At 38.5% G+C, this 22930-nt stretch overlaps 1 protein-coding gene across 11 annotated transcripts in view; it reads left to right on the top strand.

Moving 5' to 3' along the window:
* rimbp2a (RIMS binding protein 2a) overlaps positions 1 to 22930 on the top strand; it is a 79146-nt gene that overhangs the window by 30511 nt on the left and 25705 nt on the right. For 5 of the 11 annotated variants that reach the window (XM_082141896.1, XM_082141895.1, XM_082141888.1 and 2 more), the window contains 6 exons: positions 9123 to 9206; positions 15747 to 15836; positions 17257 to 17379; positions 19123 to 19227; positions 22307 to 22357; positions 22862 to 22882. In XM_082141896.1, the coding sequence (XP_081998022.1) occupies positions 9123 to 9206; positions 15747 to 15836; positions 17257 to 17379; positions 19123 to 19227; positions 22307 to 22357; positions 22862 to 22882 (474 nt within the window). Of the gene's footprint in view, positions 1 to 3670; positions 3895 to 9122; positions 9207 to 11273; positions 11421 to 15746; positions 15837 to 17256; positions 17380 to 18262; positions 18333 to 19122; positions 19228 to 22306; positions 22358 to 22861; positions 22883 to 22930 lie in introns of those variants that run through there. The other 6 variants (XM_082141892.1, XM_082141890.1, XM_082141897.1 and 3 more) reach the window with 5 other exon arrangements.

Below are 22930 nucleotides of genomic sequence, written 5' to 3'. Positions count from 1 at the left end.
AGTCAGCTGTATAGACCTTATTTAGAGCAGCACCGTGACAGGTATGACAGCGAGGCTGCGAGGAAAAGACTTGCATACTATATAAACTCTTAGATCTCTTATAATTTTACATTGTCTACTGAAATTTCTTGGAAAGATATTGTTGCACATTTATTTGTCAGCAGAACAATCCAAAAACATCTATCCCAAACAGCCTCGCTTTCATTCCTGTTAAAAATCAAAGATGGCACTGCTTTGAATAAGGTCTATTGGATATGACAGTAGCTACATTGCAAACCGTAAGTAAACAATTTTCATAATGCTTTGTTTGTCTGTAAATTACGGTTTTATAGGGATAATGTTACACTTATACTCACATGCAATATTGAAGGAGTGTTGATACTGTTTCCTGTTTATTTTTATTTTATTAACATTATAAGTGAACCTCAAGGAACATGTTAAAATAAATGTCATGACCCCTTTAAATATTATAAATGTGTTTAAACGAGCAGCATTTCTGTCAGGACCACTATCCGAATACAATTGACAATTAGCATAAAGTTTGGATTGGCGGTATGGTTCTGTTCTGTTCTGGGCAAGAACTCCCTGCGCATCCATGCAGCCTAGCATGGATAAGAGCAGGGAGAGCAGCAATAACCCCCCTTAGGGTAAACAGAACAGAACCAACATGAATGTATTGCAGATATCATTAATTCAAGATTTTTAAAGTACAACATGATTTGAGAATTTATTCTGATTCAAGGGGAATCAGAATGCCAAATCCTGACTGACGAGAGGAGGAGCTGGGGATGGAGGAGGGTAATTAGCTCCTGAGAAACGCAATAGCTGCTGATAATACTGAAGGAGCTTATATATACACAGTGATAGACGTCGTATTCCTATAGGTAGACGTGGATCAGCTGAGAGTCAGCTTATGCAAGCTTGACTAACGTGACATGCCAGAACTGACGCTACGCTTGATTTAAAACCTAAAAATTACAGTTTTGTTAATCACATGCCTAATTTCCTAAAACCCACTGCATTATGTGGAAGTCATATATTATGAGCATGATTGGCCATGGGGAACAATATTGTGACCTCGGTTCTCTTAAAGCAATTTTCACAATTGATTTCTGCATGCCAGTTGCCAAAACAAAATGAATCACTGCCCGTAAACTAAAACCTGGGATTAATATTTATTTCCTGCTGCTTGTAAATTCATATTTTTAGTCGTGCCTCTGTGACTGTGAGGCACAACAAGTGAGCGTAAAAACAACAAAACACCTTCAGGGAAGATAGTCTGTTTAGTTTCTGGAGCGAATATCCCTTCTCTTTCCCTTCTGCTGTCTGTTTTCAGTATATAATTGAAGCATCCCAAAAAGACATTTACAGTCAAGGGGGTTTAAAATAAATGAGATCTTTGCTACATTCATATTCACATCAAACGTGAATGGGTATTTTATCTGTTTAGTCTGTCTAAAATGATTATTTACTTCTAGTATTCACTTCTTTGTAAGGAAGCATCTATCAAGAATATAAAAGTAAATGTAAATAGTAACTAACTTTCCCAAATCTTCCAGACCTCTCTGGAGAGTGACTCCTATACTGTTCACTTTTCCATGCTATGAAATATCTGCTTCTTTTCTTCTTAAGAAAGATTAAAGATGGTGGTTGACTTCTAGAAACTATTACATTTTTATATATATATATATATATCAACATGGACAGTGACCACTGAAATTGGGCCGTGACCCAATGTAGTAAATACCTTTTTTTCCTTACCTGCCAATAGCAAGTGAATTGAGATAATTTTACAAAGAGTATACATTTTTCAGACCAGCCATGAAACTGTTTTTTAAATTATTTACATACATTTTTTTATATATATATATTTGGTATTATTTAGCTGTTTTTTTCATTCACATTAGAGACAAAGAGCAGATGTCATTTTGTCACTTGCTGCATCTTATACAAGAGCTCCAGATTTGTATCTGTCACAGTCATGTCTTTAGTTACATTTTCTCATTCTGTTTAATTTCTTGTCATGGTTTCCTTTGTCTCTGTTTTGCTTGTGTTCTACTTAATGATTATTTGTCATGGTTTCTGATTAGTGACTAACCTGTTCCTTGTTCTGTTAATGACATTCCCTCTGTGCATTTAAGCCTTCAGTTTTCTCAGTTCTGTGTTCTGCGTTTACGTTTATGACAGGGTTCCTCAAATCCGGCCCTGGAGGGCCACTGTCCTGCAGAGTTCAGCTCAAACCCTGATCAAACTCACCTACCTATAACTCTGTAGACCTCGATTAGCTTGTTCAGATGTCTTTGATTAGGAACTTGGAGCTAAACTCTGCATGGCACTGGCCCTCCAGAGCCAGATTTGAGTAACTCTGGTTTTTGGTTTATGTGTAGTGTTATAGCTCTTTGTGTTTATTAAAGTCTATTTTCACTGTTCATTCTGCGTCATGCTGATACAAGTTGTTTTAGGTGGGTTTTTGCTCGTGTTCTGGTTCTGTTCTGTTTCCGCTCATTATTAGTTGCTTAGTTACCGACTATGTTCTTCACCTGTCTGTAGTTAAGTTGCTTGTTATCTTGTTTCCTGCTTTAGTTCACCCATGTGTATACAGTACTGAGTTTGTATCCTTAGAGTAAGTTTACACGACAACGTTATGCTTAAAACAGAGACATTTTTCCTTTTAATTTTCCGCGTACAGATGACACCATTGTCAAAACGATCCCCATTCACACGGATCCGTGAAAACAACTAAAAACGCGGTATTCTGCTGCCAGGCCATTAGATGTCGAAGAAACTATAGACTGATCATGTAATACACATGAGCATTACGTCATCATCTTCAGAGATTCGCGTTTTTGTTGTTTACACAGAGACTGTTTTCAAAAACTTGCACTTTGAAACCTGTTTTTAGTTGAAAACGGTGTCGTGTAAACAGCCCCTTATTTTTCCATTCTTTGTCCATCTTTAATATTGATAAAAAAATAACTGCACTTAAACCCTTATTTTCATATATTTTTTAACCATTTGCTGACAGATGCATTATTCTTGTTGATTTACTTCATGCTCACTCTGACAGTATCCTTGTATCTCTACATATTTGTATTATTTAAGGTGCTTGTTTTCACTGTTTCTGTAATGTATATGCATTCCCTTTAACTGGAAATCTATATAGGCCACCCCCATACATGTAGAATCCCACAATTTCATCGGTGCTTTGAAAGCTTTGTGGTATAATACTTCATATCCATTACACTCCTATTTCTATGTGGTGTATAAACCTCACTCTTAGAGCGAGCCGGAAGCCACATTCTGCCTCATTTTACCTAGTCATGTTCGCAAGCAGAGGTATCAGTCTGACTGCAGGGTTTCTCAGATGTGGGACTCCTTTAAAGCAGTGCAGATTACAGCAGACGGCAAAGGAAAGAGGTTGTTACCTATAATATTTATATATTGTGTGGTGTCGAGCTCAACTTATGGGGTTGTGAGGTTCATGTTAAAGATTTTTCCTAATTAGCTCCACCTTCCAGTGTCCGCTTCAGTTCTGCATGGAGGTTTGGTACCGGTGGGGAGGGGTTAATGGTTTTAGGAGTTGCCGCCCACTCAACAGCCTATTTCCATCATTCCCCCTCCCACTTCCTCTCTCCTCCACCCGCACTCAGCATCAGTCACTCAGGGAGGACCGTAGCGTATGGTGGGGGAGCACTGTACCTCTGCTTCTGCAGCATGCAGCAGGCCTTGTAAAGAGAGAAGGAGATTGAGAACGAGAGAGAGCTGCCGTTACCGCTGTCTGTCATTTGCACGCCCAGAGGAATCAAGACGGAGGAGGAGAGGAAGAGTGCAGTAGGGAAAGGAAATAATATTTTCTGAGTAGGTTTAGAGCCTTTGGAACTGGGAACTGAGACGGTAAATATTTCCTCTTCTCATTTCTCCTCTTGCTGCAATTCTCTATTTCTCTCACTTTCCATCCTCTGCCTGCAGCTTGGCTGTGGGGATTCCAGTGTGTGTTTCTGCATGAGGAGCTGTACAGCATAGTAAATCCTCTCTCTCTCTCACTCGCTCTCTCTCTCTCTGTATACATGCTCATAGCTGGGTATTACCCCAGTTCATGCATCATGTATTTTCATGCTTTTAGATGCATGATGAAGGATGATGCAAGAATGCAAGTTTTGATTCTTCTGAAGCGTGTTATCAGATCAGGGCTGCATGTATGTATTAAAAAGCCACCTGTTCTTATCATGAATGTGCACATCTAGATGCATTCAATTACTTTTCTGCATTTCCATGAATTCAGGCAGCAGGTCGGAGATTTTCTAAACTGTGATCTGTGTTTTTTTCTTTCTTTAAGTTCTCCTGGGTCAGACTTTTTAGGCAGCCAGTGGCCTCCCTGCATCTTGCCGGTTGTCATGGTTACAGCAAAACCCGCGCCTTAGCTGAGTGACACTTGCTGTTCAATAGTTATTGACTTATTTAAAAATATCCCATGCCCTGTGTTTTCCTTCTGGTCCTCTTACCGGCTTGGTCCTTCAATCCACTCAGACAGTCATGTGAATGAATACATTATTTGCTGTTTGCAAGAATATGTCAGGCAGCACATTATCTCAGTTAAGCGTGTCTGCGTATGCTGCTATACCGTGGATATTATTACATGCATACTTAGAGCAAGAGCCATAATTGTCTTTCTAAATGTACGTCATTAGTATTGCATTGTATATTCCCTTTGGAAATGTAAAGTTCTCTGTCTTTGACTTAATTAAGTGGCTCTTTACTTCAGGACATTTGCAAGAGTTACCATGCAAAAAAATATCTTCCTAAGACATTAAGCTACTGTAAATTCAAAGTCAGTCAGGATGTTCTCTATGCCTGGAGTCTGAGCCAGATTCATCACTGTTTCTTTTTTAGGATAGTGGGGAGACAGGCTTAAATGACAGTACTCTAATACTCAGTTAATAAGCTATCTTGCCATCATAATGATTCAAAGTGCTCCATTTCTAGTGAGAATACACATAAAATTTAAAGTCCCCCTGCAGTCAATAATTGTATCCATTAAAACTAATCTTTGATAATCACAATGCCATATTTAAATGTTTTTTCTTGTGAAAATAATTCCTTCATGCCTTAAAATAGCTTGAATGTAACTGCTTAATTTGATGCAGATACATGAATATGCAAATTAGTCCCCGCCTCCACTCACTCTCAGCAGCTCAGACTATCTGATCCACTCGGCCAACTGTAGTAAACGCTACACAATGGCAAGTGGAAATATTGGTTTATTTCAGCTGTTCATTTTAAACAAGAAATTGATTTAAAAGAAGAAGAGAAAGAGAGAATTATACAGGCAGGTCCGGAACTACGGGGGTGCATGAGCGTGCTGAACACCCTCAAACAAAAGCAAGAGCACCCTCAGTTGATACTGTAATATCATATTGACGAAACAGGTTTGGTAAACGCTCCAGTGCTTTGCGCTCTGGAGAATGTCAAATGTTTCTATTCACAACATATTATTGCAGCGGTGAGCAATGTAGCCAATAGCAGACATATTTGTTGATCTCTTGAGCTCAGTGGCCAATCAGTTTAGTCAATTAATTTCAGTTCAGCGCTGAACTGCACTGCACACTCGCAAAACCTCTCATTAACAAAGTGTAGACACAATGTAATTAAGAGATTCATTGTGCAGTGTAGACAACTTTATTGATTATTATGGATCTTTGTGAGATTGCAAACTTTTGGCTTGACTACATTATCAAACCCAAACCGCTAATAATGTGTTGCTAATGTTACACAAACCATGTTCCCATTTGCAGAGTCAGACAGCTGCCTTCTAAAAATCAGCATCCCTAGAAATATGGATAGCACATTGACAGGATTGGTTACATTTTTGTGATGGTGGGAATTAGGGAGGTAGGGAGTTTTTGAGACACTGCAAGGAGAAAATACTCAGCAATTGTGTTGACTGATGAATTTGTGCATGATTTGTCTTAAAGCATATTAAAAACACCACATAGACAAATAAACCATGTCTTTAAGAGAAATAAAAATACATGAAAGAGTCATAAAACCTAGAAACTAGTTAGCATTTTTGCACTTCTGATTGCAAAATCAATCGCAAGATCAAGCAAGATCATTCTGAAGTCAGTGTTTTTTAGAATGGGTTGTTTTGTAAATGCCTGAAATAAGATCTGTGGTTAACACAAGCTCAAGATATTTACATTATATTCAACTACAGATCATACATCTGTAATGTGTTTATCACCAGATAGTTTGAAGAACTGTTTTTGTCCATACAATGAAAGTCAATGGGGTCCAAAACAACATTGAACCCAACTGACTTACTTTTATCGAATGGACTTTTTTTTTTTTTCAAAATAGAATGAACTATCCCTTTAAAGGTTTGTTCAAAGCCTTAGCAAGCTAAAAAAACACAGATTCACTGATAACCAATTCAGAGGCTTCTTGGTACGAAGAGTCTCGGGACAGCAGGATGCTGAGCCAAGAATAAATCAATCACCATGTTGACATCCTGAGCACTGTGGCATCATTATCACACCTCATGTATATATCTCTGGGGTTCATTAGTATCATGATTGTGATCATGAAGAAAGTGTCATGAGAAAGATTAGAATGCAACGATTAAGTCTTTCTGTGGCATTTGACACTGAGCTCTCTGAGATTGAAGTTTCTTTCATTTCTTACCTTTAACCTTCTAGTCAAGTAGTCGACTAAATGATACTGCTGCTTCTAATCGACTTTTTTGTTGTTGTTGTTGCACATTTATGTTTTGCTTTATATTTTTACAAAGGCTATAATCAAATTACCATCATGTTAAAGGGATACTCCACCGAAAAATGAAAATTCTGTCATCATATACTCACCCTCATGTTGTTTCAAACCTGTATGAATTTCTTTCTTCTGCTGAACAGAAAGGAAGATATCTAGAAGAATGTCAGTAACCAGACAGTTTTAGATACCATTGACTTCCATAGTTTATTTTTTTCCTACTATGGAAGTCAATGGTATCTAAAACTGTCTGGTTACTCACATTCTTCTAGATATCTTCCTTTCTGTTCAGCAGAAGAAAGAAATTCATACAGGTTTGAAACAACATGAGGGTGAGTATATGATGACAGAATTTTCATTTTTCGGTGGAGTATCCCTTTAATGTTGCGTTTTAAGTGTATATCTGGGGCGGAATTTTTATAAAAAAATGTTACCTAAGAATTTGCTGCTTTAGTTCTCTCTGTCGCTTGCAGCGGGCTAAGTGAAACGCTTAAGTACAGTGATCATAATGCAAGGCTAGCACTTTTGTATATGATTGATATGATTTTTTTTAGCAGCATTCAATATGGGATTTGATTTGTTTGATTAATAGATTAAGTAGGCTAATTCAATTGTATCGCTTATATACAGATTGTTTTTTCACTAGTCTTCTTAGACTAGTCGACTACAAAATTTCCATTTAAACATATAAGACAGACATATACAAATTGATAAAGCCATTGATGTGGGTAATGGAGGCATAATGGTATCTTTTAATGATAGGGCAGATGGAAAGGTGAAACCCGAGATTTCCTTCCCATAGAGATGCACTTCCTCCCTGGTAGATGTACCATGTCATGGTGATTCCTTTCAGGGTTTCCTGTTACACATTATCCATTTTGTATTTGCACAGTCTTGGACTATTTTCCAAGTGAAGGGAGTTTGCTGTACCCTGTGAGTTTCGTTTAACAGCGAATTGTGAATGAATGCCAAATAGGCTGCTCGTTCTCACGGTTAACTTGCTACCTGGATGAGTAGGTTTCTATAGCAACTACAGAGTCCCCTCCCCCACTGTAAAACGCACACGAGCACGCAATGCGTAGCACTTTGACTGCTCTCTCCGACTTACCAGAGGTGATGCTGTCATTTTGCCATTCGAGCAGCGGGAGGATTTACCATTCAGTGTTAATAGCTCAAGATATATGATCAGCGTTTTCTCGTTCATCTCATTTAATGGGAGGCATTGTCTTGTTATAACGAAGTTGGTTTGGGTGAAAAAGCCCTCAGTTTAGCAAAGCTCAGCTGTGTAACATGTTGACACAGATGAAACGGTTGTTACTTCCACACCACTAGGTTTGAGCTCCCAGCTGTTCCTTCTCTGCCCCAGTCTCAAGAGCCCTAATGCTACGCATGACTGCTTTAAAACACCCATCGTTAGGCGTCGAACACTCTCACACACATCCAGACCTTTCTTTCTGGAACATGCCCTATCTTACTAGTATTCTAGTATTCTTAAAGTATTACTGCCCTCGAATTAAGTTACTGGGATTAGCTCATGATTCTCTTATCATGAATCTGCTGGGCATCAGGAGAGCTCATCTAGTATTGTCTTAAATGTTTCAGACCATTCCTAGATGTTCAGGAACTCCTTAAATAAGCATTATAAGTTACACACAGCTGAATTGTGAGTCATTTTTGCATCACTTGCATATTAATGATGGTAAAACTTTTTTATTGTAAACAATTAGACATGTCTTAAAGCATTAATTGTACAACATATATATATATATATATATATATATATATATATATATATATATATATATATATATGGTGCATCTGTTCTTATCTTTTCATTTGTACCAGAGTACATGGCATCTTCCCTGATTAAAGGGTTAGTTCACCCAAAAATGAAAATTCTGCCTTCATTTACTCACCCTTACAGTATGTTGTTCCAAACCTGTATGAGTTTCTTTCATCTGTTGAACTAAAAAGAAGATATTTTAAAGAATGTCGATAAAGAACAGACAGTTGACGGTAGCCATTGACTTCCATAGTAGGAAAAAAAATTCTATGGAAGTCAATGGCTACTGTCAACATTTTTCAAAATATCTTCTTTTGTGTTCAACAGAAGAATGAAACTCATACAGGTTTGGAACAACATGAGGGTGATCAAATTATGACAGAATTTAAATTTTTGGGTGAACTATCCCTTTAAGGCCCTTTATAGTATCTGGAAGTTGCTTCAATGCATTCATTTTTGTTAAACGACAATACTCTGATCATCTTCCTTATGTTCTGTCATAAAATATGTATTTAAATCCTTTCAATTAAATTCGTTATTATTGGTCACATCCCCTTGTTCTTCATCCTTTTAGGAATCAGAGGTCAACGATCGGAGGAAAAGGTGTCAGATCCTTGAGAGAGAAGTGAAGAACAAGGCATTAGCATGTAAGACTTTGGTGAGTACCGGCACAAGCTACACAGTGCATAATGTAATGGCTGATAATGTCTGAAAATATGTGTTCTCTCCTGTTGCACTCCATAACCATAAACCACAACTGACACTGATCTGTACACTTTAAAGATTGTTCTAGCTGTTTTCTTGGGGTTTTTCTTTCTGTAATGCCTGTCCTTGCTAAAGCTTTTAATGCTTTCAACAAAGCACACCCAATCCTGTTGCTCAAGAGCACCTTTGCCTTTGCTAGTCTCTTTTCTCTTTTTCAAACTTGTTTCAGGCAGGTTTTTTGAACCCACCAATCTTCAATTAAAGGTGCAGTATATTATTTTGTCGTTGCTGAATATTTTTGATATTTGAAATCAACCCAAACAAACACACCCCTCTCTTCATTCCTTCACCTCAAAAGCTCACTCTCAATCCTAACCGCCCTGCTCCAAGTCGGTCTTGGACCCCGATTGCTGGTAACACTGCATTGTCTAGCAGTCATCAGCCTCCACAGCTCTCACTAGATGGCCTCCATTACATACGCAATGCAAGAGTGGATGTCTATTTATCGCAGCAGAAGCGCAACAAAAAATAATGCTTCACGAAAAATATAGTGAAGATGATGAACGAACGACAAGGAAGCACAAATATTAACATACATACACAAGAGTAAATACAAACAAGAGTTTGTTGTTAGTTGCCAACAGCACAGCAGCTCCAGACAAACAATGACACAAACCAATGTTACTCACGTAGGGAGCGAAATCAAAGCAACCTTCGCATCTCTTTTCAGGCCTTCTCGCTTAGCTCTCTCCAGCGCTGGAAAGCTTTTCTAATATTAACATGGGTCCTAAAGCTCTTTCCTGATCATAACCCTTCTTTTCCCAGTTATATTCTTATGAGCTTTTCTCTTTTTTAATGTCTCTCAGCCATCTCTCTTTCTACAGTCTTTTTTCAAATCTCCCTCTTGCTCGTACTCTCTCATCCACCGTCATACGCCCCCTAATGCTGATTGGCTACACGTTGGTTATTGTGTCTAGTTGTGTCGGTCCGTCCAACTTTCAAACAGCGTTTTTCAAATAACGCTTACCCCACCTTTAAGGAAAAATTTATTTAATTTTATTTTTATTTTATTTTTGATTTTACTTTTGATTTTATTTGAAAATGTTACTGCTAAATATTCAAAAAGTATTTTATTTAGATTATTATTATTATTATTATTATTATTATTTTATATTTTTAAAAATAATTGTATTATTTATTACTGACTTTGAGGAATTATTGTTGGTGGATTAATACACCCCCAATATTCAGATTCAAAGCATAACCTTGATGTGTCACCGTACTTTAGTCGTGTTACAGTAAATTTGGAATTGATATACAGTACTTAATCATTAATCATTTGAATAGATTTGTCCGTATCCTGCAAGGTTTGCATAATGATAAAAAAAAAAAAAAAATTATATTCCCTCATAAAGGATTTTGACACAGAAACCTTTCAAACACTTCCGGTTGAGCTTTTAAAGCCATGGACTACATGAGGAAAGCCAGTGATTTTAAATATTTGGTTTCATATGTGTAGGGCACATAAGTTACCCAGCAGCAACTGCTGTATGAATGAAGCTACCACACACCACCTCCTTAGTGGAGATCCATTGGGTGTTTAATGGAAAAGCACAGGAATAGCATGTTTGATCTTAAACCACATACTGCTTGGTGGCAAACGCTCAAATGTGCTTTTAAAATTCCCTGAAAAAAATCTTCCTTCAATGTCAACTATGCTAATTTGATAATGCTGCTCAAAACCCTTGTGCTGCTATCAAAGTACTGTAGCACCACGGCGCTAGTCCAACAGTTTATTCATTCTAATCATTTTTATGAGCTGGGGGTGTTAATTAGCATGCTTCATGAGAAGCTTGTTTTGCGACTTGTAGAGATGACATGTCAAGAGGTCACGGAGATGGTCGCTCTGAATAACAAACAGCTGTCTAATAGGATCAAATCTGTCTAATGAGCATTTTTTCCATAATTGAATGCCAAGTATCTAAACTGCCTTATTTGTTTATTGTGGTATATACATCAGTGCAGTGACAGCATTCTGACAGGCTAAGGGAGGATGCGGCCTCCCTCCCGACCTCCTGTAGCTGTCATGGAAACCACCTGCTCTCAGCGGGAGAGAAGCCTGAGCTTTCACAGCAGGATCAGAGGCTAAGATTTCTGTTTGTTACAGGTACAGACTGGAGATGTCACCTAAGATTGGCAGATCTGCCACTATAAGCTGCATGTTAAAGAATTGAATGTGTATTGGCTAAATGAAATGTGCTCAGAACAAACTCCTTTTAGTAAGATTGAGTCAATGTATAATGAGCCAGTGCCAGTACCCTGGTACAGCAATGGATATTTGGGTAGTTTTGGGAAGTTGACATTAAATACTTTTGGGAAGTTGACATGCTATACCATACAAAAATGGTATATTTTGGTTTCTCATGACTTTGTCTAAAGCATTCAAGGCATGTTGCCCTATGTGAGCACTGTTAAGCCCTATTCGCACTGGATTAGTATTACCTGGTAACCTCTAGTCATTTGTAATAATTGCAGAGGTTGTCTGTGATCTTAATCCCGTGCGAATCGGGCATGTCTGTAATTTGTAAAGTAAAAATTCCCCCACAAATGACCTACCATATTTCGCCGAACACAGAGGTCCTGTGATAACATTAGTTCTGTGCGAATCGGCATGTCTGTGATTTGGCGGGGTCGTATATAATTTTTTCAAGGTTTTTGTTTCCTTTGCACCTTTTTATCCATCTTTCGTGAAGAATGGAGGGTGTATTGGAGTGTTTTGATAGTATTTTGGGCACTGGGTCATATCGCTATACCTACACCATACAACTGTAATTTGCAGAAAGAGAAAGCTGAAAATCATCAGAAGAGCGAAAACATAAAGAATGATTAGATGGAGATCGATGACGTGTATGTATAGTAGCATGCGGTAAAGAACATTTTTCTGTTCATGATACAGTATATCATACAGCTAGACCTATAATGACAAGACATGTCCCAAGCAATAGCCTATTGACATCATATCCAGGAGATTTACTGCCCCCTAAAGTCTCTGTTCCTGCTGTTAAAGGGGTGGTATAATGTCCCTTTTTACAAGATGTAAAATAAGTCTCTGATGTCTCCAGAGTGTGTATGTGAAATTTTAGCAAAAAATACCCCACTGAATTTTTTTTATAGCATGTTAAAATTGTCCTTTTTTGAGGGTGAGTAAAAACACGTCGTTTTGTGTGTGGGCTCTTTAAATGCAAATGAGCTGCTCCCGGCACAGAGAGCAGAGCCATATAGAGCCCTTTGTTGCGAGGCGGGATTTATGTACATTTTGGGGTTCATGATGTCACTAACCTGGGAGGAAGCTCGTGTAGTCCCTACCAGCCGTTTGTTGTAGTCCTTTAAAAGTGATTTCCGTAAAATAAAATATCTCCCTTTGCTTTGAACTTTGAGCGTCGTAACTTTGCAAATGTTGTTTATGCTCAAACAGCAACATTACACTCCAACTAAAGTTAAAAAAAGTGAAATCATAATCAACCACCCTTTAATACTGTATGTCTGTGGTTGTATAACAACACCCACACACCCTATATACATCTATAATGCTGCAGTGGTTGGCCATGTAAAGAGCCTCATCTCAGTGAATGTTTTGGAAGGATGAGCAAAGCTTTTCTGAGCAGCTGCAAAACCAGGGGCCAAACCGGAGGGTGGGGATCAGGCAGCCGTGTCTGCTTGAATTAGTCCATTCTTGTGGCACGCTTTCGCTCTCTCTCTTCCCAAGACCGCCTCTTTTTTTGCCGTTCTGCTGCTTGATCCATCCGTATGGAAATCGAAAGCAGAATTCCTGGGTATGAAACGTGCCGCTGCTTTCACTTACATCCCTGTGAGAGTTTCTGTTGATAATCCCATGGTAGTCTAATCTTTGCTACATTAAAGCTGTGTTTAATCAGCTGTGACTGCGCAGAGAACATAACTGCACATTTTTAACTCTAGGTTTCAATGTGCAGCCAGTTCAGTGGTCTCTTAAAGGTCCCTTGAGCAGAGGTTAAGGACTGTCCTTTCATATGAGGTAATAGAACATGATGGCTGAAATGTTCCCAAATGTATATGCGGATATGCTACACGTGATCTCATGGGAGGTGTGCAGTGGTCACCGTTTGCTAGCAGTTGAGTGTGCGCTGCCCTCGTGTGCAGTAGCTGTCATGTCCTGGGTGACACTGTGGTTGACAGACAGGGCTTCTGACAAGAAAGTTCAAATGCTCCTCTAGTTGCTGTTGAGCAAACCTGCCACCTGATATACTTTGAGATGTGAGCCAGCTAGGAAGGGACAGGATGCTGAGTCAGAGACGCTCACAGAGTTCAGTCAGGGTGTGGCACTTTCAAAACGTCAAGAGATGGATGGCTATGTTAAACAGTCAAATTAGTGTGTTTGAAATGACTTTCCAAGCTTGTTCTTGTGCATTTATTAGTAGATAAAGTGTGATGAGATACAAGTTGCCTGTTTAGATGTGAGATGATTTGCCTTTCTCTTTTCCTTCTCATTGTTTGTTGCCTTTTTCTACCTTTTCTAAACATTGCTTAACGCCAATGTGTGTAGTGTTTTACGTTTTCAAATGCTGTCCTAACTTAATACATAGAGACATCTATAAGTAAGCTATCTGTAGGTTGATTCCCTCATAAAGTGTAAATAGGTGCTCTGTAGATTTCAAAATATTTAGGTTTGTTTGAACCAGCCCACATACAATTTTTGGCTCAATGTTGTGAGTTCGGGGCATGGCTATCAGTTTAACTATCTGACCAATCGCAGAGAGTGGGAGTGTTTGGGAAACCTGTTTGAGAACACTTAATATTTTTCCAGTTTCATGTTGTGATGCTTGTGGCAAAAGAAATTATAAACTTCAAAAACTGCATAAATTACTTTAATTCAATTAAAAAGTTAATCTACCAACAAATTGAATCCTGGTCTGTTGCAATTGCTGCATGGTGCCATTCTCCATGAAGTATTGATACATTTTTCATACACGCCGTGTTAGAGGTTTTAAGATTTTGGTGGCTCTTTGAGCAGTCAGTTATGGGTGGCAAAATGAGCACCCATCTTCAGTCCATACAGACAAACGAGATTTGTGTTTTATCACTGAGAGCATCACCCAGTGTTTGTATGTTCTCTAAGCAGTCACATATATAACATCCTGTTGTCTGAAAGGATTTCTATATTGATCTAACTTTTCTTTTGGATGAAATGGCCAGATGTCTCGGTCCAAAATTGTATTTCTCTGCAGTTTCACTTCTCATTGGTACTGTCAGTTTTTAGATAGATAGATAGATAGATAGATAGATAGATAGATAGATAGATAGATAGATAGATAAACACAGTCAGTTATATCTTAAGTGAATGTAAACAGTAGGGTGAAAACCAGATATGTCAGTATTTTGGAGCAGTGTATTATGTCTTAAAGGGACAGCAACATAGCATACAGTACCTGCTGTCTGTGTCATTAATGCTAATCAAACAACAAAAGACAAAAAGAAAATCACTCACTGCTCTTCATTGAATAACTTTTGTATCTTTAATAAGAATCAAGATATATTTAATTCATACTTTGAAAACTATGCAGTGTTTTATTTTTACATTTGATTGACATCTGTAGTATTTCTTACTACGGGCCCTTTTTTAACGATCTAAGCGCATGGTCTAAAGCACAGTGCAAGTGCACTTAGCTAGTTTAATGACAGGAAAAATAGTCAGCGCGCCCGGCGCATGGTCTAAAAGGGTTGTCCCTATTCTCTTAATGAGTAATGGGTGTGTTTTGGCCGTAATGTGCAATAAACCAATCAGAGTCTCATCTCCCATTCCCTTTAAAAGCCAGTTGCGCTCGTGCCATGGCGGATTTGCTATTTACATGGTGGAATTTTCAAGCAGAAAAACTGAACGCTTCTCCAGAGAGGAAACGGATCTGCTCATGTGCGAGGTTAAAGCGTGCAAGAAGACCATCTATGGGACAAGCCAGATTCCACCATATCTTTATGTACACTATAATAATATTTTGCATTGTAATCCTTTTATTATTTATATTTATTATGTTTGTGTTGCACGTCCCTGTGTGTTTATTAAGCAGAGTGTACGTGCGTTGTGCACCCGCCTATAGGAGCATATTACTAATGTGCCCTTTAAATATAAAAAAAATACTGCGCCCTTGACTTTAGACCAAGTTTTTTTTGGTCAATGCCGGGCTGAAACTAGCAGAAAACACTTGCGTTGTGCCTGGCACTGCATTGCGCCGAGTGTATGATAGGACCCTACATGTTAAAGAAACCTACTGTGCCTGAAAAACTTTATTTACTTTGAAACTTTGTTCTATTGTACTTGTCCTTCTTTGTACTTGTATCATGATATATCGTTATTGTGAAATAAAATGTCTCATATTGTGAAATAACATTTTGGTCATAATAACATTTTGGTCATATATTATGTATAGAATGAGCTGACTCCTTTTTTTCTTTTTGACAGAAGAATGAGCTTCAGGATGCTTTGTTGGAGAGAAAACGGCTCAATCGTGAGCTGCTTAGTCACATCCTGAAGGCTGCACAGTACGAGAAGGTAAGAGATGGTCATCACGTGCCAGCCGAGCTCATCAGATCAATGGCTGCTCATTACATGGCTCTTCTAAGAACATGTGCCCGAAGGGCTCTTCTCTGCATCTCATCGGAAGTATTGATCTTATCATGTCCCTGTCTGGTCAATATATCTGCCTTGTTTGTTTTGACCAGATTTATCTCAATGAAACTGGATGGGGTTTTGCCTGTATGCATTTATTATGGTTTGAAATCGGCCTCCATTATGTGACAAACGTGTCCGCATGCAAATTGGAGATCATCAGAAAGTGAAAGATTGAAACTCTATCATAGTGTGAAGGAAATCCAGTGACACCCGAACAGGGGTATCAATGTGAGTAGTGAATGTGCTGAGAAGTGGATATCGTACTAACACAGGACCGCTGAGAGTGGCAGTCCATGGCACTCATTGTGTTAATAGTGACAATTTCACCGGTGCTTTTTGCCAAGCTGACGGGCCATGGTTTGGCAGTCTCTCTCCGAATAATCCACAGACTGTTCCTCTCCTCTAACAACAAAAAGGGGCCATCTGTCACAACCCCAGACAAGCGTCTGAGATAAAATGTCTTCTGTTTAATCAGGTAGTGTTGTCCGCTCCCATTCCCATTCCCTCAATGATCAAAGACTCATTTCCCAGCATTCAGCGGTGCTAACAAGGCAGAAGAGAGTAGGTAAATAACCCCAAGTGGGACGGGTCGGTTTGTCACACGCTTCAGCACCAGGCGCAATCTCATATACCGATCTTAGATCGATATGAGATGTGAATCAACCTCCCCATTTCTCTGAGACTCTGAGCCGGATGAAATGTGTCCTAATAAATGAGACAGAGTATGGGCGTGTGCCAGCCACAAGTGTGTGATATATTGAGTGGTGAATTTTGATTGGTGGATGGGGTTCTTGTTTGACTGTGTCCTGAGTTGACCCTCTTCTGCACTCATCAGGTGATTGGTTGTTTCTCTGAGCTCTGCCAGCATCGTGAGTCAATGTAAAAGTCAAACGCATTTCTGAACACTGAATCTTTATTTTTAGAACTGTTGCCTTAGATACAAATCACCTGCATTTTTATTATTTAGCCCACAGTGCCGTAGCGTTATGTTTCAAGCCTCAAAGAATCACTGCACCTTTTATGAGAGTGAAAAAAGCTACTAAAATAATCTATCAAAAAGATTAATTCTGTGCTCTCACGGTCCATTGTAAAATGCATCCAAGCATTGATGCAGAGTCAGCCGTTTTGCTTCCCTTTGTTGTGGCCATTATTAAATGTCCAACAGCTGAAGTCTGGCCAAGGTTCCTCTGTTAACTCTGCTTTTCATTGTTTAAGTGACATTATTGTAAGTTTAGCTGGACTTTTGGGGCTTTAGACAGTTCATGTATCCTCATCTCTCCCCAACTCTTTATCTCTGTAGGTAAAGTCAGACTATGATCAGCTCAGAAAGGCCTTTGGTTGTGTGAGTCAAGAGAGAGACTTGGCCAGGCAGGAGAAGGCTCAGCTCCAAGACAAACTGGAGAACCTTGAGCGAGTCCTAAAGGTAAGATCATTGTTGCATATTGACCAAGGATTGATTATCGATTCAAGTCCAACCAGGATACAATTAATCTTGCAAATGTTATTAAATATCTTTAATATTAAGAATACTACTCATTTTAGAAGAGTTTAGAGATTGCCTTGGCTTGCACTGACCAAAATACTGTAAACTGAATGCTTATCATATAATTAAAATCCTTTCCCCCCATGACGGCTTTTATCATATCTAGTAAACCAATCGGTAATGTTTACGATCAACTTTCATAATGTTAGGGTCTTGCTTTTAAAGGAAAAACCGATATCGGCTGAGATAATTATGTTTCATATATCGGACTTGTTTCTGCCGGCATCATGTTGCTGACTTATTGTTCAATGAAAAGTGTTCCTGCACTTGTCAGCTTATTGACTGCTTGTGTCATGTATCTTGAAAGGAAAAAAGCTCTTATAACAAGAAATTGACTGCTCATCTTTAAAGGGATAAATATGTATTTATCTCTCCTACCTTTCTTATTATTGACTATGTGATAAATGAGGTGAGATGAGAAAAAGTAGAAGTAGAGTTGAGTAGAAAACTGTTTTCTGTAAAATGTCAGAATTCCTTTTGATGTTGTCCGAAGATTTCTCTCTTGCTCCTCAGAAATGCATAATCATTCCAGGCAAAGCAGCAGGACTGTTATAAAAGATTTTCTTTTAAAGAAAAAAATAGCTTCTTGAATTTCCGTCTGAAATGTTTCATTTGAACTGTCCACTGGGCAAACCATCTATTTTAAATCTCCCCCGAAAAGGATAATTCTGTCACCGTTTACTGACCCTCGTGTTTTTTCCATTTTTAAATTTTTGGTCAGTCATTCTTCAAAATATCTGCTTTTGTGTTTTTCTTTTTGCAGAAGAAAGAAAGTCGTACAGGTTTGGAATGACATGAGTGTGAGCCAGTGATGACAGAATTTTCATTTTTGGGTAAACTATCTCTTTAACATATGTTGATATGACTCATGTAATTCATGCTTTTATGCTTTCTAGTTTATTAAATGTTAATTTGAACATTTTCAAAATACGTAAGAGTAGTTTCCTGTCCTCAGAAGCTCTTCAGCTGCTCAGAATTTAATGATTATGCAAAGCATCGAGTTGAATAGGCATGCGAGTGCGCAAGGTGTGTGTATGCGTTGTGCGTAAAACACTTCCACCAAGGTGACCAAAGAAAAGAGGCTTTAATTCTCTTGAAGAGGATGGAGGTGTGGACAGTGAGAGAAAAGATGGATCTTAGACCTTATAAGCTTTTTCAAGTTTTTAAGCTTCACAACACATCTGATATGTTTCAGATGGTTCAATTCCTGGTCCAATTCCTGTCCGGTTTAACTTCATCTTAAATAAAGGAGAAAGAAACTTGAACCCAAGCGGTCTATAACAATAGTCATTGTGTTTTTGTTTTGTTTTTTTTCATCAGTTTTTATTCTCGGTTTTCTGCATTTTCACAGAACATGTTGTATTTACCAAGCGCTTCCCGTCAATGGCTGTTGGTGTCATCACTCACTGTCACTATTGCGCTTAATGTGTCTGTTAAAGTGCCTGTGTGGTTATTCATGATGTTGTTTCCCAGATCTTTGTCCAGAGCCTGAAAACAGCAGGTCAGAACAGTGATTAATTGTTTTGTTCTACAATGTATGTTTAAGAAAGCAGGGGTTTCTACAAACACGTCCTAATTCTAACACAATTCCCTTTTTTCTCTTTCTGTTTTTCTATTTCTCAGCATATGCGAGAGGCTGCGGATCGGCGGCAGCAACTGGAGGCAGAGCATGAGCAGGCCCTGGTGTTCCTCAACTCCAGACAGCAGGAGATCAGCCTTCTGCAGAAGGTAAGAACCTCAGTGATCCTCAAACCGGTCTGTGCACACACACACACACACAGTATGGGTGTTTCTTAAACTACGGCCACTTATGTTCCAGGTAGGGGTGGAACGGTACATGTATTCGTATTGAACCGAAACGGTACGGGCATCACGGTTCGGTGCATAAATTTACACGGAGAATACACGGTATAAAAATAAATAAAACTCGCGTGCAAATTAATTAATGTAATGCGGAACTACTGTTAGATACGTGGGTTCTTTAGGGACACCTAATCTGTAGCTCCGCCTTAGCTCTGAAGCAGACTGCGATGTAAAGATTGTAATGCTGGAATCATAGACAGTATAAGAAATGGACAGAGTCATCTCATTGGAACTCAATTGAGGCAAGTGAAGCCCATTTTCAGCGATTTTTTAGGACTTCCGTTCCTGACGCGCAGACTCAAACCGAGCTTGACGACGTAGATGTGACGTGAGCAACCCGTCTGTCTTCTAGTGGCTGTGGCATGAGAAATCTGAATCATTCCCTTCCGAATCTTGCAGAGACGGAGATCGTGAGTAGGAGGTGTCCATGAGCGAGGAGGAGGAGAAACTTTTGCTAGGTATTCTGATGAATTATTTTGTCATTTTGCCTCCACGTCCCCCCGATTGCCCACGAGCTTCTCCTCCCGTCAATACGGTAATCTCTCTACTGTGCGACAGAGAGTCGCGTGGTTATGACGCAATCGTTAGCCTACTTTTACAAAAACAGTTTTTACGGGGCCATAACGTAAGCTACAAGGTAATGGAGCATTTTATACATTGTCGTGTTTCTTTAGAAATAAATAATGGACAAATGGAGTCTTCAAACGCCTCAGATGTAAAGTTATTCGCTGTCAAAGTGACGCCAAAATGAATGGGAGTCAATGGGATGCTAACAGCAGGTGAAGTTCTGCTACAAGATGGTGGCACGCGGCCGGTTTCAACTTCCGGTCGACTTCCTTCCCGCTTGGCTGGAATATGTTGTTTGTGTGTGTGTGTGTGTGTGTGTGTGTGTGTGTGTGTGTAAGTGTGAGAGAGAGAGAGAGAGAGAGAGAGAGAGAGGCGCGGTCGTTATCGAAAAGTCGCAAAGTGCTTACTTATATTTGTGTGTGTGTGTGTGTGTGTGTGTGTGTGTGTGTGTGTGTGTGTGTGTGTGTGTGTGTGAGGCGCGCGATCGAACAGTGTAAACATAAAAACATACTCCATCATTTTGTTTATGCAGGAAATCATTCACCTGCAAAGTATTTAAGTTACTGTTAATTTAAATTTTAAGGAAAACAATATATTAATCTGAAATATAGCAAATAAATGTTCAATTCATTCAGGCACAATTACCAAACATATCTCAAGGTCTTTTTGTCTTTTTAGTAATTTAATTAATAAACTAATTATATAAAACTATTGTCAATGCACTACAAATAAACAAAAAAAAAAATACAAGGCTTAAGTAATTTATTTTCCTTTGGTGGTCCAGCCTGAGACATGCACAAACCTTCTGCATTTTTGTTTTGCTTTTCCCTCCATCGTACCGAACTCGTACCGAACCGTGATGTCTGAACCGAGGTATGAACCGAACCGTGACTTCTGTGTACCGTTCCACCCCTAGTTCCAGTGGGTGATTTTTATTTATTTAACTTAATAAAACTTGTTTTTTTTTGTTTTTTTTAACAATAAACTATTTACAATTTAATTGTGTACACTATTGTTAAAAAGTTTGGGGTCTGTAAAATTTGTTTTTGAAAGAAGTCTCTCATGTTGAGCAAGACTGCATTTATTTGACAAAAAAAATACAGGAACATTTTGAAATATTGTTACAATTTAAAATGACTCTTTTCTATTTTAATATATTTTTAAATGTAATTTATTCCTGTGATGGCAAATCTGAATTTGTCAGCCATTACTCCAGTCTTCAGTGATATCAGTGTCACATGGCAACATTTTTTTTATTAATATCAGTGTTGTAATCAGTTGTGCGCCTTAATAGTTTTATACATTAATGGTGTTTTTAACCAATTGCAGCAATTTCCAACCCAACCAACAATTTTTCTATTAATAAAGTTTAACAAGTTAGTGTACTAAAGAAAAATCAAGGTAATTATTAGTGAACCGAATATTTATTTGTATTTAGATATATATATATATATATATATATATATACAGTATATATATACACACACACACACACACTGATTTTGTACTTTATGGAGATATATGAAAATTAATATTTAACTGTCAATTTATGTTAAAAATTCTTTAAACATCTAGCTATAAAATTAGCCATAGCTAAACAAAGGAATAAGACATTTTATTCCAAAAATGTTTTAAATGTAAGCTTTTCACAGCACAGATCACTATGTCGAACCAGTTCAATTATTTTATAATAGTTATTTATTATATCTAAGGATTATGACATGCCGTACTTCCTTTCCAGTCTTTCTGCAGAAGTTGACGTAAGGATAAGAAAATAGTCTGATGTGGAAGCAGTAGATATTCTGGCTTAGTAGGGCTGGATAAAATCAGTGCAATCACATGATACGATCATGGCTGCTTTCCATTGTGTCTGCGGCCTTTCAGGAAGGAGCAGCGACAGGCAAACAAAGCAATTAGAGCCGACAGCAGACACCGCATCAGTGCAGATCCCTGGGGAGGGGTTCAACAGAGCTTTCACCTCTCTAACATACACAACACAGACATATATGCACAAATGACTTACTGATACAACTTGCATGGCAATCATAGCTTGTCTATGTATCTCTCAATTTCCTGCTTACCTACAAACACACAGTTTTCACTGTAATTTTACTCACTTATGAGTAACTGCTGTAAACTCTTGACTCCCATTTTTGCCCTTCAGATACTGAATTTCCCCTCTGGGATCAATAAATCTGTCTGAAATTAGATGAAGTAGCTTTGCCAAAGAAATCTTGGCAAATCTTTCAGAATCACTCTGAGATTATAATGTCCTACTGACGTTGCAGTTACTTTTCGAGGTTTGAGTTTGTCGGGTTTTGAGTGAATGGAATCGCATTTGTACTGCTAAACTAAATGCGCTATCTCTTATTTCCAGGTTCAAGCTGAAACTGAGAAAGAGCGTGAAGAAGTGGTGCATCTGCTAGAGGTAAAATTTAATCTACTTCCTTTCGTTCTGTCCTTTGGCATCCTTCTATGAAAGCCTAATTTACACTCATAGCATGGTCAGCAGAGTCTGCCTTTCGTGCAAAAAGGACCTGTCTACCCCAATTATCTGATAAGTTTAGAAGGGACAGGTTCGGCCTGTCTGGATCCCTCTTGTGTTTGATAAAAGACCACCATGTCTGACAGTCGGGCCGGTCTGAGAAGCTTCTACTTGTCTCGTACTGTCAGCTTAATCTGAGGAGAGCTTATGTATGTTCCCTACGGGGCGTCCTTCCACTGGTTCCTAATTTTTATGACCTTCATAATTTTTGCCTCTTCCCATCTTTAATATTGTTTTATACCTTGCAATTTTGTCTCAAGACATTTAGTTCATCTTTTTTTCCATAGTTGAATATTATGTTATATTATTTAGTTTTGTGTTATTTTTCATCTCTGACCCCTGTCATTCTGATTTATATTTATTTGTTTTCCCTTTGTGTTTAAACAGAGCCATATGGACAAAATGCAGGTACACACACTCTCACTCATGTAGAGATATTTTTTGCAACCTTCCATA

The sequence above is a fragment of the Leuciscus leuciscus genome (assembly GCF_965113295.1).
Source record: "Leuciscus leuciscus genome assembly, chromosome: 16".
NCBI classification, from domain to species: domain Eukaryota; kingdom Metazoa; phylum Chordata; class Actinopteri; order Cypriniformes; family Leuciscidae; genus Leuciscus; species Leuciscus leuciscus.
Note: the sequence above shows the minus strand (reverse complement) of the source record. Positions and strands in the feature narration are given on the sequence as shown.